This window comes from Neltuma alba, unplaced genomic scaffold (genome assembly GCF_004799145.2).
Source record: "Neltuma alba isolate B1F8T4 unplaced genomic scaffold, ASM479914v2 tig00011022_pilon, whole genome shotgun sequence".
NCBI classification, from domain to species: Eukaryota; Viridiplantae; Streptophyta; class Magnoliopsida; order Fabales; family Fabaceae; genus Neltuma; species Neltuma alba.
The window spans coordinates 217,352-233,227 of NW_021635775.1; the positions used below are offsets into that span (position 1 = coordinate 217,352).

General features: G+C 31.1%; 2 protein-coding genes across 2 annotated transcripts; both read left to right on the forward strand.

Moving 5' to 3' along the window:
* Positions 1-4,659: 4,659 nt before the first annotated feature.
* On the forward strand, positions 4,660-9,034 carry LOC114760783 (bidirectional sugar transporter SWEET4-like). Its single transcript, XM_028950068.1, has 6 exons — positions 4,660-4,702; positions 5,443-5,479; positions 5,871-6,249; positions 6,692-6,811; positions 7,481-7,647; positions 9,004-9,034. Exons 1-6 carry the CDS (start codon positions 4,660-4,662, stop codon positions 9,032-9,034), a joined length of 777 nt encoding a protein of 258 aa, XP_028805901.1.
* A 2,792-nt stretch (positions 9,035-11,826) lies between these two features.
* On the forward strand, positions 11,827-15,536 carry LOC114760784 (aluminum-activated malate transporter 10-like). Its single transcript, XM_028950069.1, has 6 exons — positions 11,827-12,136; positions 12,446-12,586; positions 12,854-13,126; positions 13,216-13,331; positions 13,979-14,122; positions 15,114-15,536. Exons 1-6 carry the CDS (start codon positions 11,827-11,829, stop codon positions 15,534-15,536), a joined length of 1,407 nt encoding a protein of 468 aa, XP_028805902.1.
* Positions 15,537-15,876: the final 340 nt, after the last annotated feature.

The window sequence follows — 15,876 nt, forward strand, 5'->3', positions numbered from 1 at the left end:
TTTAATCATTATTCCCGTCAAGAACCCTTTCTGATTTGATGCAAATATATGAATAATTATATCACATCTCAAAAAGCTTTCCTAAACTTAGGAAGAGTCTCAGGTTCACATTCTTCACATTCATACGTAATCCCCCCAATGTATCATGGTCCCCTAAAATGTTCAATTCAAACAGTAGTCCTTTAAAGTTTTGCTTGGGATTTTTGGGTCTTCACCTGCTAGAAAACGGGGTCCATTGAGAAGAATGCAGCATGATATGCAACCTCAAAATCCGTGTCGGCAAATGGCAAAAAATTTATTGGTGCCTGATCCCTTTAAGTTAGTGGACCCAAAATAAAATTATGTATTTCTAGGATTCAACATCATGTTTGCACATGAAGTTGACAATCTCAAGCTATTATAATGTTTTTCCCTGTGTATCCTTCAACTTATTAGAAATAATCTTGTTTAAAATATTGTTGAATATTAAATGTAAGTACATCTTTCAACAAAAATTCAAACCTTAGTGTGACACATTACGAAGGATTAACCTCTTCCACTATATCCACCGTGTTTGTTTCAAGTTATTATAATTTATTCCAATCATTAACATTTTGTATATGTTAATATTATTTTTGTGCCAACTTTTATATATTAATATTAAAACTATAAGGCCTAAGGGTATATATTTTTTAAAATAATACTCTTCGATCCTAAATATAAGACCCACTTTACAGTGTAATTTACACTATAAAGTGGGTCTTATATTTATAACTGAAGGAGTAATAATTAGCTTTGCGTGCCTTTGATGTTGATTCATTTTCTTATTGTATATTTGAAATAAAGAATTCATTTTTTTAAGGCACATTAGACATCCTAAAGTCAGGACGGTACAATATTACTTCTTACATTTTACGAGGGGAACAATGGGAAAATTATATTTAGATCCCAAGCAAGAAAAATTACTACTAAAAGGTCCCATGAGATGATGAAATAAATGTGACGTCTCCAAAGAATTGAGAGTAAGTTAATTCAATTGTACAATTACCAAATTATCCTTTAGAAAAAGCATAAATTCCATCCCCAATTTCAGAGACGTACACCTTTCGACCCCTAACCTATTTGTTACTCTAGAAGTCCACTGCCCATCCTCTGACCCTCCTTGTCATGATGTTGTGAAGACAAGAGCATCAATAGAGTTGGCCATTATCATTGGTTATCATGACTGTGTTATGTTATCTTTTTGTAAAAAAATAGGTTAAAAAGAGTAATGTTATCTGTAATATGATTCTGGAATGATTGTGCATTTATTTTGAATGAATTCAAAACTATCATTTTGTTTTTCTATTTTTTTAAGAAAAATTCTACAATCTATGTTGGTTATTAAAAACTGATGAAGAGAGTGACTTTCTACGTCGTTTTTGAAATTGACATAGAATTGCTAAGAAATTATGTTATTGGCTCTTATGTCCCCTCATTAACTAATATAAAAGGTTCTTTTTAACCAATATTAAAAGTCCTTTTTCTAGTAGTGTTCTTGTTATCACACTACGTTCAACATATCGTGGCATATATTCCCAACTAATATCCACTTACACAACACACTTGTCATTGGCAACTAATTAAACTAGTTATATTAACAACTATCACGACATGTATTAACAATTAATATCTACCAGCAATACACACTTGTCATTGATAATTAAACTAGTTATTATATTAACATCTATCGTGACATGTATTAACAATTAATGTCTACTTCAATTACACAGTTGTCATTGACAACTAACCTAGTTATATTAACAACTATGATAGTATGTATTAACAACTAATGTCCACATACACTGCACACTTATTATTAACAACTAAATTAGTTATATTAACAATAAATATGCACCTGCACTACGTACTTGTCATTTACAACTAGACCGGTTACATTAACAACTATTGTAGCAGGTATTAACAACTATGATTCTCTTACCCACAATTCCCTTGGGATTTTAGGTTTATTTGATGATTTCAAGGGATTTTGCACTAATAATGTCTTACTTAGAACTTGAATATAATTTTCGGGGAAATAATTTAGCTCCTTAGTTAAATATTACACAATTTGATTTTTTTTAACTAAGAAAATTATAGAAAATAATGCCAAAAAATTACAAATAAGTATCACATAAAAAATTAATATTGATTAAGTTTTAAAATATAAATAAGTGCTAAAAGACTAATGTTATTTGTTGTAAAAGACCAAAAACAATTTTAACCAACCATTTTGATCTACTATTGGGTGATTATTGGATCATCATTGCAGGCAACAACACTAATTAAGTGCATTAAATTCGTTTGACAATATAATATTAAAAATTTTAATAATTTATCATTTAATAATGTAAATATTATTATATATAAATTTTCAAACACAATTTACAAGTCAACTTCTGAGATTTACAAATCCTCTAGAAATTTAAAACAAAACTAGTATATTTGTTATTTATAACTCAATATGTAATAATTTATAAATATTTTCCCAAAATTACCAGGTGGCAAGTCAAGGAAGTTGATTAAAATAGTATTTTGGTGTTCTACATGGGTAAGAAATAACATTTGTCTCTTGGCATTTACCTATAAAGATAGCTGCCATCCAAGAGGGGTTAAATTGGGGCTACTCAAAATTGTATGCAAAAACAAGGATAAAGTAATAGAATAATAAAAGCAATGCAACAAAGTATATAAAATGTAGGATTATGCTGCAAATATCCATAAACTTATACCTAATGTGCACTGAATACCATATATTTTTTTGGGTATAAAAACTACCTGAGAAAAAATAAATAAACATGAAAGACAAAATAAGTATGAATCTTATATTTAAGATCAAATTAAATATCAAATTAGTTTTTATATTAAGAATTGGAGTTAGTATCTAAGTAAGCTAATGTCCTCTAATATGTCTCAGCACATTCCTACTCCTCATCCTCATATTCCTCATCCTTTCTTTACACATAACTCTAATTATTTAACATTCATACTTGCCATTATCGTCCTTCTCAGTCTCTACACATAACTCCACTTCGTTCACCTCCTAACACTGAAGTACTTGATGTAATCTTTTCAATCACCTTTCTCACACTATTCAACTCATTCAAAAACTATTCAAATCCCACAAATCATCGGGACCTCTACTCTTTTCACCATGCGGGGGATCATCATCAAGACCATCGTTTCCATCTAATAGAATCTCACCATAAATCTAAATTAATTAATAAAAAACGAAAAAAAATACTTAACCCACAGACATGTTTACTGAAGATGAATCTTTGCTCTCTTGCCTATTCCAATAGCGTACAAGATTCAGTGCTCACATGCATCCCAATCTCCTCCGTTACCCTAACACAGGAAATCACTTGCAATTTCAGGCATTACGTTTAGCTTTTTGTTCATCATGGTTCTCCCTTCACTTTTTCTACCTTAATACCTCGTGTTTTTGTCTCACATCAGCACGTGTAAGCCAACTTTTTTTTATCACTATGTTACTTTCAACGTTAGCGTGTTTTTTTAAAGGTCAATGTTAAGTCTTTGTTGGCTCAAGTGAATATTATTATATTTAAAAAAATTTCAAGTAACATTGAAGCTAAAAAATCTTCTAAATACCGATAACTTCTCAACAAAAATTTCTGAGACAAAATTAGACTTTAACCTGAAGTTCTATCATCACCTTTGACTTGTACATTTCATATGCATCGAAAACTAAAATTCGCATTTCGATCCATTAAAATATCAAATTCATAGATGTTATAAATCGACCCTTTACCTTATGTTGTTCTAAAATGGCCAATTTATTTTCACAATGAAATTGATAATTTTGTTCACATTTTCTTAAAAAAAGGTTAGTTATAGGGTAAATCATGAACGAAAATATACATATTTCAATTTTTAATCAAAAACATAAAAATATAAATTAAGTACTTAAGTTTTTTCTTTTTTCCTCCTCCCTCTTTGGCAAATTATAAGATGCCCACCGACTAATCTATAATTGAGTTGAGTCAAGCTCCCTTCGTGATTCCATCAATTCAGATTCAAGATTCTGCTAAAAGGTTGTAAAGTCCTTTGCACTTAGTCTAATCACAATTAGGAGATACTTGTTTATTGATTATTTTTCAAATGACATTTAGAATGCTCGATGTTGTAAATGACATTTAGAATCCCTCCAAGGCATAAAGCATGAGTCATGAAAAATTGACACTCTAACTAACATAAGTACTAGGTAAATTTGTGTTACTATGTTTTTATATATTTGTATAACTGTTACATCAAAATTATTATTAAATTATTTCTTTTATTTGACGATCAGTCATAAATATTGAGTCACAAATGGAGGGCTTATCTTTGTAAAGAGGGCCATCCAAAATTGCAGAATGTAGAGTCGTCGCTTTCCCTCTCTCATCTCTCTGCAACGCCATTAATATGGCATCTTAAACACAGTGCCAAAGAGACTATTTTCTTCTATATATTTAATAAATTAAAGCCTCACATATAATATTTTTATTCAATTATATATTCCCAGCTCTATATATAAATACATATCATTCCAATGATCCACCACACCAACCCGCATTTGGCAAGCTAGCTTCCTGTCACTTGAAATTAAACTTGAGAGCTTGCCCACGCGACTGCTTAGCCATGAATCCTGCAGATATTGCTCGAATCGTTGTCGGCATCCTAGGTGGGTGATATTTCTTTCACTATATTACGAAAAAAAAAGTAAACTAATAACAAAATTTAGGGACAGAATTTGTAAATTCCGTCATGGAAAAGATTGTCACTAACTGATTTAGTTACAGAATTCTATAATGACAGAATTCTTTTACTAAAGTTTGTCGCTAATTTTGTTCTCGGCATCCTAGGTGGGTGAAATTTCTTTCTCTGTCTAATTTTTTCTCCTTGATATGGCCATATGAATGAGTCAAATTTAAGTATTGTGGATGTTCACATGGACTTGAATGTAAAACCTTATACTCAAGCCGCCATAGCCCTTTTCACCAAGACCAACCAATCCTTGTTGCTCCCCAACAATCCACTATTTGTGAACAGTGCATTTTTTATTCTTATGTTATTTTAGCATATTTATATTGATGGTTTTCAACTTATAAGCATGATTCTAAATTAACCTAATCCGACTTCTGTGATATATGATCTCTCCTTCTCATCTTCTGGTGTTCCTTCATTGACAGTACTGAAGCATGATTTTTCTTTTTATTTAATCCAATAAATGATTTACTGATAGTATAATGTTGTAAAAGAAAATAAAGGTAAATAAATGAATTGGATCTTTTACAATTCATTTATGTGATATTCTTTATACTGAGAGGATTCAGTTTCGTGTTTTTTTCTCTTTCATACATAATTAACTGATCTTTGTTTTTTTTTTTTAATAAATTTTTGGGAACTTAATTTAACTTGCAGGAAACATCATCTCGGGCTTCATGTTCTTATCTCCCCTGTAAGTAACCATCAAATGGTTTTTTTTTTTTTTGGTTTACCAGCACCATCAAATGAATTTGAATTAACATTTAATTTAAAACTCATATTAGTCACACTATATTACGAGCTTATACTCTTTTTTCGTTCCTTTTATATGAGACAATTTTTGAATATGCCTTGTTCCTATTTATAAGATACATTTAGGGGCTCGTTTCCAATTTTTTTTTTAATGTCCTATTTTTCTATTTAGTCACTTGTATTAATATCATTGCATTTATTATCAAGGTGAATTATTTACATGGTAAATTCTCTCTTATGCTATTTTTCCCTGAAAAAAATTATTTTTTACATATTTATTATTTCTCTTTAATTTTAAATAAGATTTTCAATATTAAAATATATATTTGCAGGCCAACATTTTTGGACATATGGAGGAAAGGAACGGTGGAGCAGTACTCGGCGATGCCGTATTTAGCGACACTGGTGAACTGTATGGTGTGGACGCTGTACGGTTTGCCGATGGTGCACCCGAATAGCCTCTTGGTTGTGACCATAAACGGGGCGGGTTGTGTGGTGGAGCTGATCTACGTCATCATCTTCCTCATATACTCTCGACGCACCAAGAGGCTCAAAGTCTTTCTTTTGCTTCTTGTTGAGATCCTTTTCATCTCTTCTCTTACTGTTCTCTCCTTAACGCTTCTTCACACCGTCAAGAAACGCTCCGCCGTCGTCGGAACCATTTGTGCCCTCTTCAACCTTATGATGTATGCTTCTCCTTTGACCGTCATGGTTAGTATTATTAATCAATTACTTCTGTTTAATTATTTTTCATTCCATTTTAATTTTTAATGGGTTTAGATGCAAATTTTTCTTAGAAGTTTTCCTTCCGAATCAATATTGGTCTGGAATTTTTTTAAGTTTAATATTGCCCTGAAAGTTTCAAAACATAGCAATATTACCTTATCTCATTAAAAAACTAACATGAACAATTAAATTATAGTATTGATGACTCTTAACATTTTTAATGGTAAGAGGTAACAGATTTCTCCATTTTAACACTTTTCGAGTGACTTTGAACCTAGAAGAAAAATTTCAGGTCAACCTGACTTTCGGGTGAAAATTTTTGAGACAAATTTACATGTCAACTATCATTTTTAATTTCAATATGTGTGTGTATATATACAAGCTATGTGACGATATATATATATATATAAATATATGTTGGACGCAGAAAATGGTGATCACTACCAAAAGCGTGGAGTACATGCCTTTCTTTGTGTCTCTTGGCACCTTTGGCAATGGCGTCGCTTGGACTACCTATGCTCTCATCCGTTTTGACCCTTTCATTGCTGTAAGTGTGTATTACCTCCGGTTTTTAATATAAAAACGAGTTTGACATTTAATTTGGTCTTAAATATAAAACTCTAATTTACTTCGTCTTTCATTTATTTATCTTTCTTAAAATAGTTCTTGTAATAATTGTACATATTAAATATTTTATCAAATGCTAGTTTTAGTTAATACACATGATTATTAAAGGTATTTTAAGAAAGACAATACATGTTTATTACAAATAACTAATTTAACTAATTTTCTTAATATACTCTAATTAGGTAACTAACTCTCATATTTAGGATGAGAAGGAGTATGTGCATGTGTATACGTGGGCATGATTATATTGAAGAAAATGTTTAATTGATATAGCCAAATAACAACAATAACTAGTTTTATCTCAATAAAAGTGGGGTTAGCTGTATGATTCTCACGGCAAAATTATTTACATTCTGTTAATTGTTAACAAAAAATTTTTTTAACCATTTTCTTGTATCTTATTTCACCCTCTTTTAAACCTCTATATCGTCTGATCTCTCGTTACCACCCCCTCCAACACCCTTTTTTTTTCATGTCCTAATTGATTCAAATGGTTTTCTAATGTTTTCTTTCTAATAGATATTATAGCATTTGATGTAATTTTAATATAATTATAAAATAATACAAAGATATTATTTTGAGGAGGCAGATACCGAATGGGATAGGATTATTGCTATCGGTGGCTCAGTTGATCCTCTATGCCACTTATTACAAATCCACGAAGCGGCAGATTGCAGAACGGAAGTTGGCCGCCAAGGGGCAAGTGGAGCCCACGCTTTCCGAGGTGGTCGTCCTTGCCAATCCTACCCTTCCCAAATGATCTCTCCCCCTCGCAACCCTCCGCCGCAACCGCACTTTTTTATTTTAATTTTTTGAATAATTTTCTATTTCTCCAAAAAAAAAAAAAAAAAAAGAGTCTGCTTTCTTTCCTCTGATTTTTTTTTTTTGGGTCTGTTTTTTTCCCGTTGTCGGTGTATGATCACGGTAAGTGTTCTTCTGGGTCCTGAGAATTAGATGACAATTCATCGGCACAATGTTTTCTTTAATGACAATGGGCTAAGCCCAACCATATTTACTTGGAGCTAAGTTGGTTTGGATTCGAGTTGAATTATTAAATCATAAGTTTACTAATAAGAGTTGGTTTAATTGTCAAAGAGTTAGCTCATAATTCACAATATCTTAAATTCGAATTTTGTTTTTAATAAAAAATTCTTATTAGTAGGTAATCTGTAAGTACTTTTATAAATGTTTTCTAAGCCTGGAGACATCTTCTAATCCAAATGAACTCTTAAGACTCAATTCACTCAAACTTTTATTTATTTAAAAAAATCATAAGATGGGGCGGCATGGATGCACCATAAGGGAGAGGGGGGAAAAAAAGGAAAGGGGAGATTATATGTGCGTGTATGTGTGTGTAATAACTCTACGATTGGAGTGATTCACAACTGATTGAGTCTCCTTACATAGAGACGGGTGGGGATATGTGGTATTCTATGAAGACAAAATATTCATATCTACATCTATTGAAGAAAAAGATATACAACCGTATATGTTGGTTAATTTATGGTAATGTATATATTATCTCAATTAGATTATTTGAATAATATAAATTAAAGAGAAAATTAATTATTTAATCCTTCAACTTTCATCCCACCTATAAGTCAATCCTTAAACTTTTGATTGTTTCAAACTTAGTCATTATTTTTTAAAACCTTTTTTAAAAAAAAAAAATTGATTTTTATTGGCCAACTCATAAAGGAGTGCATGTTTGGTTAAATGGTGGGAATTCAAATAAACCCATTTGAATCCAAATAAGTGATTATGTAGTTTGTTTATTTTATTTGGCTAAATTTTTTAAAATCTTGATAAATCGTAATTTCAATCTCAATTGCACATTTGAGCAGAAGCTACTAGAGTAGCTTTTGCACTAATAGAAGACCTGGAAAAAAAACTATATGTTGAAGATTTGCAGGCCTCGCATATGGAAAAAATAATACAAGTGGCAGAATCTTATTGGAATAATGAATGTAATGGTTCTATAACAAACTGCACCTAAATTTTCTCCTAAATTAAATCCTTTATCTAATTTATGTTATATTTAATCTGAAAAATCACTTATTAAATATTTCAGTCCATCAAAATCTAATATCAATAATATGAGTGCAAGTGGTGCCGCAGAAAGATAAGTGCTGTGTCTCACTAATCAAGTTCTATAGTCGCATTTGCGTCTCAAGATGTTTGCTTGCTTATTTACCTTTCCAAGAATCCTATTCATGACCTAATTTTCACTCACTTATTCATATTTATAAATGGATAATATTTATATGAATGAACATGCTCATATTGGGGTTTCCACTTCGAGTGTAAAGCTACGTGAAAAGGGGGAAAAAAACTTCCAAGCGGTTTTCGGTGAGCCTTGATGGAATGGGAATCTCATTTCCTTATAAAATATTTGAGATGATTATGAATGTTGCTTCATAGAATTTCTTTCAATTGCTTTATCATTTGCATAAAAGATAGGAAAAAATTGTTTATATCTATTATGTTAGGTTTTTTAATCATATATGGCTGTGTCTTTTTTTAACATGGATTTATAATTAAATACTATTAAATATTAATATTTCAAAAATAGGACACATGGTTATGTATAATTGGAGAACTTAACATAATAGATATAAGGAATTTGATGTAAGTATTATACTAAAAAATATTACCTTCTATCCTTAATATAACATTTGATTGACTAATTTAAATAGATTAAGAAAATTAGTTAATTTAGTTATTTGTAATATATAAGTGTTGAAAAAAATAGATAAATATATGAAACAAAATGAATTGAGGTATTATATTTAAAACCAAATTAAATGTCAAACTAATTCTTATATTAAAGACTAGAATTAGTACTTCATGTTATAAATATTTAAAGAAAAACATGCTAACCACTTGTAATTGGAAGTGCCTATGGGGTGGGATGAGACTGGGACAAACCCATCCCAGTCCCATCCCAATAATTGAGATAGGATGGTTTTCAATCCCGCGTCATATCCCATTCCATCCCGATAGTGCCTCGTCCCATTCATGACAGGACATAATAGGGACAGGACCAGGTATCCCATTTATTTTTTAATGAATTTTTTTATCTCAAAACTAAACGTATCTAGAGCATAAAAACTCGTAGTAAAAATTATATAAAGAAAATAGCTAAAAATTGACAATAATAGAAAATTAACAAAGAAAAATGTTTCTTTTGAAAGATAGAAAATATATAAACTCAAGATATCCCTGAAAGCACATCATATAACCTATAGAAAAAACTTATAAAATTGTAAACGATATAATTATAAAATTATAAAAGTTCTAATATTATTATATTAATAATAAAGCAAAGTAATTTTATAAAATTAGAAAACATAATATATGGGGACGGAACCGGGACGGTATACTCCCATCCTATATCCCGTCCCAGGCAATGACGGGATGTCAAGACAGGATACAATTGAATACCCTTACTTGCAATTGATGTTTGAGAACTTTTAGAATTAATAAAATGTTTGATCCTTATAATTTATTTTCATTTTGATTTTTGGTCTTTATAATTTCAAACTATATGTTTCAATTTCCTTACGCTCCTTTCCATTTAAAATGTTAGTATCTATATTTTAATAAGAACATAGACTATTTTCTTTTAACAGACTAAAACCTATAATTTGAAATTATAAAACAAAATGAAAATGAAAACAAAGTATAATAACCATCAAATATTAGCTGCGGCAGGCACTAATTCTTCTGATTTAGGTCATCATTGCGAATCTTTCTAATTTATTGCTCTTCTACTATGATGCATGGATTAATATAATCCGCAAGTGCTTCATGACTTGTCCCAGTTGAACACCTGAGTGCGTCCACAAGTTGACGTCTTTTCTTTTTCTTTTTTTTCTTTTTTTTAAATCCCACAACTTTAATTTTGTCGATTCATGTCCACTAAAATTAGGTGGGGGAGTGCAAATCGTCTCAATATTTTATAGTTCCTGTAAGTTTGGTGTTTTATAATTCTATTTTCAAATGAAACTAGTATAATTTCACTTTGATCATGCGTTCATGGAAACTATATGTTACCTAACTTTAGTCCAAAATTGGCAACATTCATGGCCTATGTACGGATGCGACACTTTCATTTTCAGCCATCTGCGTACAGCAATGCACTAAGAAAAAATAATTTTGAAAAGGACAAAACTTAAACCTCATTATAGGAATCCGTACAGAATAAATTCTTGGTTCTTTTTATATACCCTTTGTTAGTTTCAATTAATATTAACTACTTTTTTCATATATGCCCATATTTGATTAGGGTAGTGGGAGAATAGAAAATAATACGATGTTAGAATTTAGTACAATTAATGAGAGTAATACTAGAAATCACTTAAACTTAATCTTTTTAACTAGTTTTATCGGTATGTGTCAGTGACTTCTTATAATATGGTCAAGAGGGAGTACCATTACATCTATTATTCCAATCTGATTTTGGCACTTGTATTATTTTTTTCCATCATCATTAACCACAAATGCTGACGTAGGGACCAAAAAAATAGGATACGTGGCAGAATCTGATTGGAATAACGGAGGTAATGGTTTCTAAACAACTTAGGTTTTGTGCTTTGATGATATCCTCTACATCTAAAGCCAACCCCATCAACAGAATTTGAAATAATTAATTTCTTGAATCTTGGAACTGAGATGATAGAGAAGAGAAGGCCATCTCTATAAATACACGTATGCTGCAATCTCAGCACTAAGCAGTATCATCCGATGGTGCAGGTAGGCCAAAATAGAGTTCAAATCTTGGTCATTTTCTCCATTGCACCCCTCTTTTTCTATTAGATCAATGTCGTTTACATTATATAGTCGGTTTTACATTTCGAATTTATATACTTATACTCCACGAATCTAATAACCTGCTAGTAGTGTACACTGCAGAAGTAACAAGCGACGAAGTAGATGGGTAATGAAGTTGAATGGAGAATAAAGGCCGGTGACGGATCATCGGAGATTTTGGTGCCGGAGAGATTTGGAATTGGAAGGATCCGACATTGGATTGTAAGGTTGGGTTTGAAGTTATTGATATTTCCGAAGAAAGCGTGGGAATTAGGAGTGAATGATCCCAGAAAGTTTATTCATGCCATCAAGGTAGCCATAGCTCTTACTTTAGTCTCTCTCTTCTACTACGTCAAGCCTTTGTACGATGGAGTTGGAGGAAATGCTATGTGGGCAGTCATGACTGTGGTTGTTGTGTTTCAGTACACAGCAGGTACGTACGGTACACCCAATCACTCAAAATTACAATTTTTTCCTCTTAAACCCATCTATCGTATTTTAAAAACACAGTTAATTAGAAACAGAATTTAGCGACAGATAATTTTCGTCATTAATTAGTTTAGTGATGAAATTTTTTTACTAATTAATTCAGCGATGAAATTCTGTCACTAATCAATTAGTGATGATATTTTTTGCAAGGAAATTTACAAATTCTGTTGTTGATTCACTTTTTTTTTTTTCCTTTGGGCAATATATTCAAAGAGTATAATTAAGTTAATAATTGGATAATTAACTAATGCAGGTGATACAATTAGTAAAACTATAAATCGGATCTGTGCGACATCTATTGCGGGGTTTCTTGCCATTGGTGTGCATTGGGTAGCCAACAGAGCAGGAGATCATGTTGAACCAATCATTGAAGGCGTCTCACTCTTTTTGTTAGGTATTAAAAGCAATTTTCGCCAACCCATCTAATGGTCTTGTATTGTTACAAGTAATCAATTATCACTCTATGCACAATTCATTCACAGACTATAGTCAAAATTTATTGTTTATTCTTTAGTCTTGATGTTAGAGTTTTAACTTTGACCACATATCTCTTGTGCCAAAAAAAAAATCCAAAGATATATGTTGGATTTATCATCTAATCACTCAATGTAGGACTTAACCAATATCCTGTTAACTTAATCATTGTTATTTCCGTGGTCAGCTTCTGCTGCAACGTTCTCTAGATTCATCCCCACTATTAAGGCTCGATTTGATTATGGCGCCGTGATATTTATCCTCACTTATAGCTTGGTTTCAATATCGGGTTATCGGGTCGATGAATTATGGGATATGGCAATGCAAAGGATATTCACCATTATAATTGGCACATCTTTCTGCATAATCACAAGCATCACTGTTTGCCCCATTTGGGCGGGTCAGGAGCTCCATGTTTCAATCACTTCAAACATGGACAAACTCGCAAATTCTTTAGATGGTTAGCCCTTATTTTGATGCCCCATTTGGACGTATACCTAGTTTCCTTGGAACGTAGCTAAGAATAATAATATGTTCGTGACATTTCAGGTCTTGTGGCTCAGTACTTCATTGATCAAACTTCATCTGTTATTGACCATGAATCTGATAAAACGTTGCTAGGCTACAAGTGCGTGCTGAGTTCTAAGGCAGCAGAAGATTCTATGGTATGCAAACTTGATAAGGATTAATTTAAATGATTTGAATTTATAATTTACAATATTTATGTGGATAGAATTTAGATCAAGTTGCTTTTATCATTATGTCAAGTTCTCGTTAAAAATGCATATATACACTCGTAAACTCATCTTGTAAATTTTGTATTAGCTCTTATAATGTAAATTATAATACATAAATTTTTATATGAACACGTTATTTTGTCATTGTAATGTTGTTAAAATACGTAGATGCACTTTTATAAATTCACCTATGAACTTAATCTAATAGATATAAGCCACTTGACATAAGTTTCGTAATTAATACATAGGGTTAACACCATCTTTAGTCTATAAAATTTGACTTCATTTTAATTTTAGTTCCTGAAATTTGAAATAATTATTTTGGTCTCTGAAATTTGATTTTATTTTGTTTCTAGTCCTTGAAATTTGAAATAAGTAGTTTTGATCCTTAAAATTTAACCTCATTTTGGTTGTGATCATTATTTTCAGGGACCAAAAATTTTGAGTCGAACCAAAATGAAATCATATTTTAAGAACCAAAACTAAAATAAAATTAAATTTCAGGGACTAAAAATAGTCTTAACCCTAATACATACATACAAATAAATATGGTTTGACCATATTGCAATGTGCAGGCTAACGCTGCAAGATGGGAACCCGCCCACGGTCGGTTCAGATTTCGTCACCCGTGGAAGCAATATCTTAAAGTAGGGGCATCAATGCGCAGTTGTGCTTCATGTTTAGATGCTCTCGTTGGCTGCGTGAATTTAGAAAGCAAGGTGGTTTAATAAATTGCTAAACTTTTTTTTGGCCAGCATAACAAATTGCTAAACTACTTTTAACTGAGTACGACAGTCTCTACACACACACACACACACACAACTTTGAAGGCTCATATCAATATATTGTCAACAAACAATTAATAAATGATATATATAGAAGATTTTAAATATATTAATAGCAAAATAATATATAATATCTATGACGAGTCATACAACTTAATTATTATAGGTGAGTAGATCCATCCTATGCAATCTATCTTTTTTTTTTCAATAATTTTTTCCTGCTACACAATATATTGGCCTATTGGGTCTCATTTACCATTGTTTATTACTCCTTTAATTTGGATCCTTTTTTGTTATAACATTTTGAAAAGTTTAGCTTAATCCTTTTTTATTAAACCTTTTTCAAATTGTCCAATATATCAATTATTTTTTTCACAAAAATGCCCTTAATTAATTAGATGGCAAGAGATTATTGAGAGAAATGAAATCTCATTAATTTTAAGGGTAATTTGGGGAAAAAAATAACATGAAAGTTTGATAGATTTGATAACATTACCTAATTTAACTCAATTATTTTTGTAAAATAGCTAAAAGGGTTAAAATCTAATTTTGCCCTTGAAATTCTGTGCAAGAACTATGAGTATCCTAAAGGTTTTTTTTTTTTTCCAATCAATATTATCACAAAAGCCTAAGTCACTCTAACTATTAAAAAACTAATGCTGACCATCAACATTTTTACTGGTCTTTTTTTAACACTTTTGGAGTGACATTAATATTAATTAAAAAACTTCTGAATACCCGTAGCATCTATGCAAAAGTTTTCAGTACAAAGTTTGACTTTAAACCTAATCAAAGGACAAAAAGTGACAGCAAACATCTTTTTATGTTCATGGTTTGAATGCTAGAAAGATGATGATAAAACAAAATTTTTGAAAACTTATTTTCTCTATACATAATGAAATATGCTATATTGACTTTGGTACAGGACAATAGTGATATGAAGGAGCAAATCAGTGGCGTGTGCTTGAGAATGAGTTCCAACTGTGCGAGTGTGATAAGGGAGCTGGCGAAGATGAGTCAAAATATGACAAAATCATTAAGTGTTGATATTTTAGTTGGGAAGATGAATAATACAGCACAAGAGCTTCAGGAAGTATTGAAGTCTAATCCAATAAATAATAATAATGATGCCAACCCAACAAAAGCACAAAGCTCTCCACAACTTGTTCTCATGGAAACTTTTCAACTTCTAACCCTAGCTTCTTTGCTCTTAGAAATTGCAGCACGCGTGGAAGACATTGCCAAAGATGTACAACAATTAGCAGATTTGGCTCATTTCTTGCCTGAAATATCTGTTAAAGCCCTCAAACAAGAAAAGGATCTTGAAGGTCCATGCTCCCAAAATTGAAAAAGAAACTGTATACATTGATAAATGTTTATTCTTTGGGCTCTTCAATGATGTCTCACTATATATTAAGTATGTGCATCATGTGTGTTTATGTGTGTATGCGTAACAGTTCAATATTGTATAACAAAGAGATTAAAGAAGAAGAAAAAGAAAATGTTGTATTTGTGATGAAATAAAACTTCAACTAGAGTAGGGATGGAGTTGATATGAGCCTATTGTTCAAGACTTCTCATGAACAAAATGATTCCTCTCACACTTTTATATTTTATATTAATATCAATTATATTGATGTGAATTGACAATATATAAATATGTATATATGAGATAGTTAAGAAACATA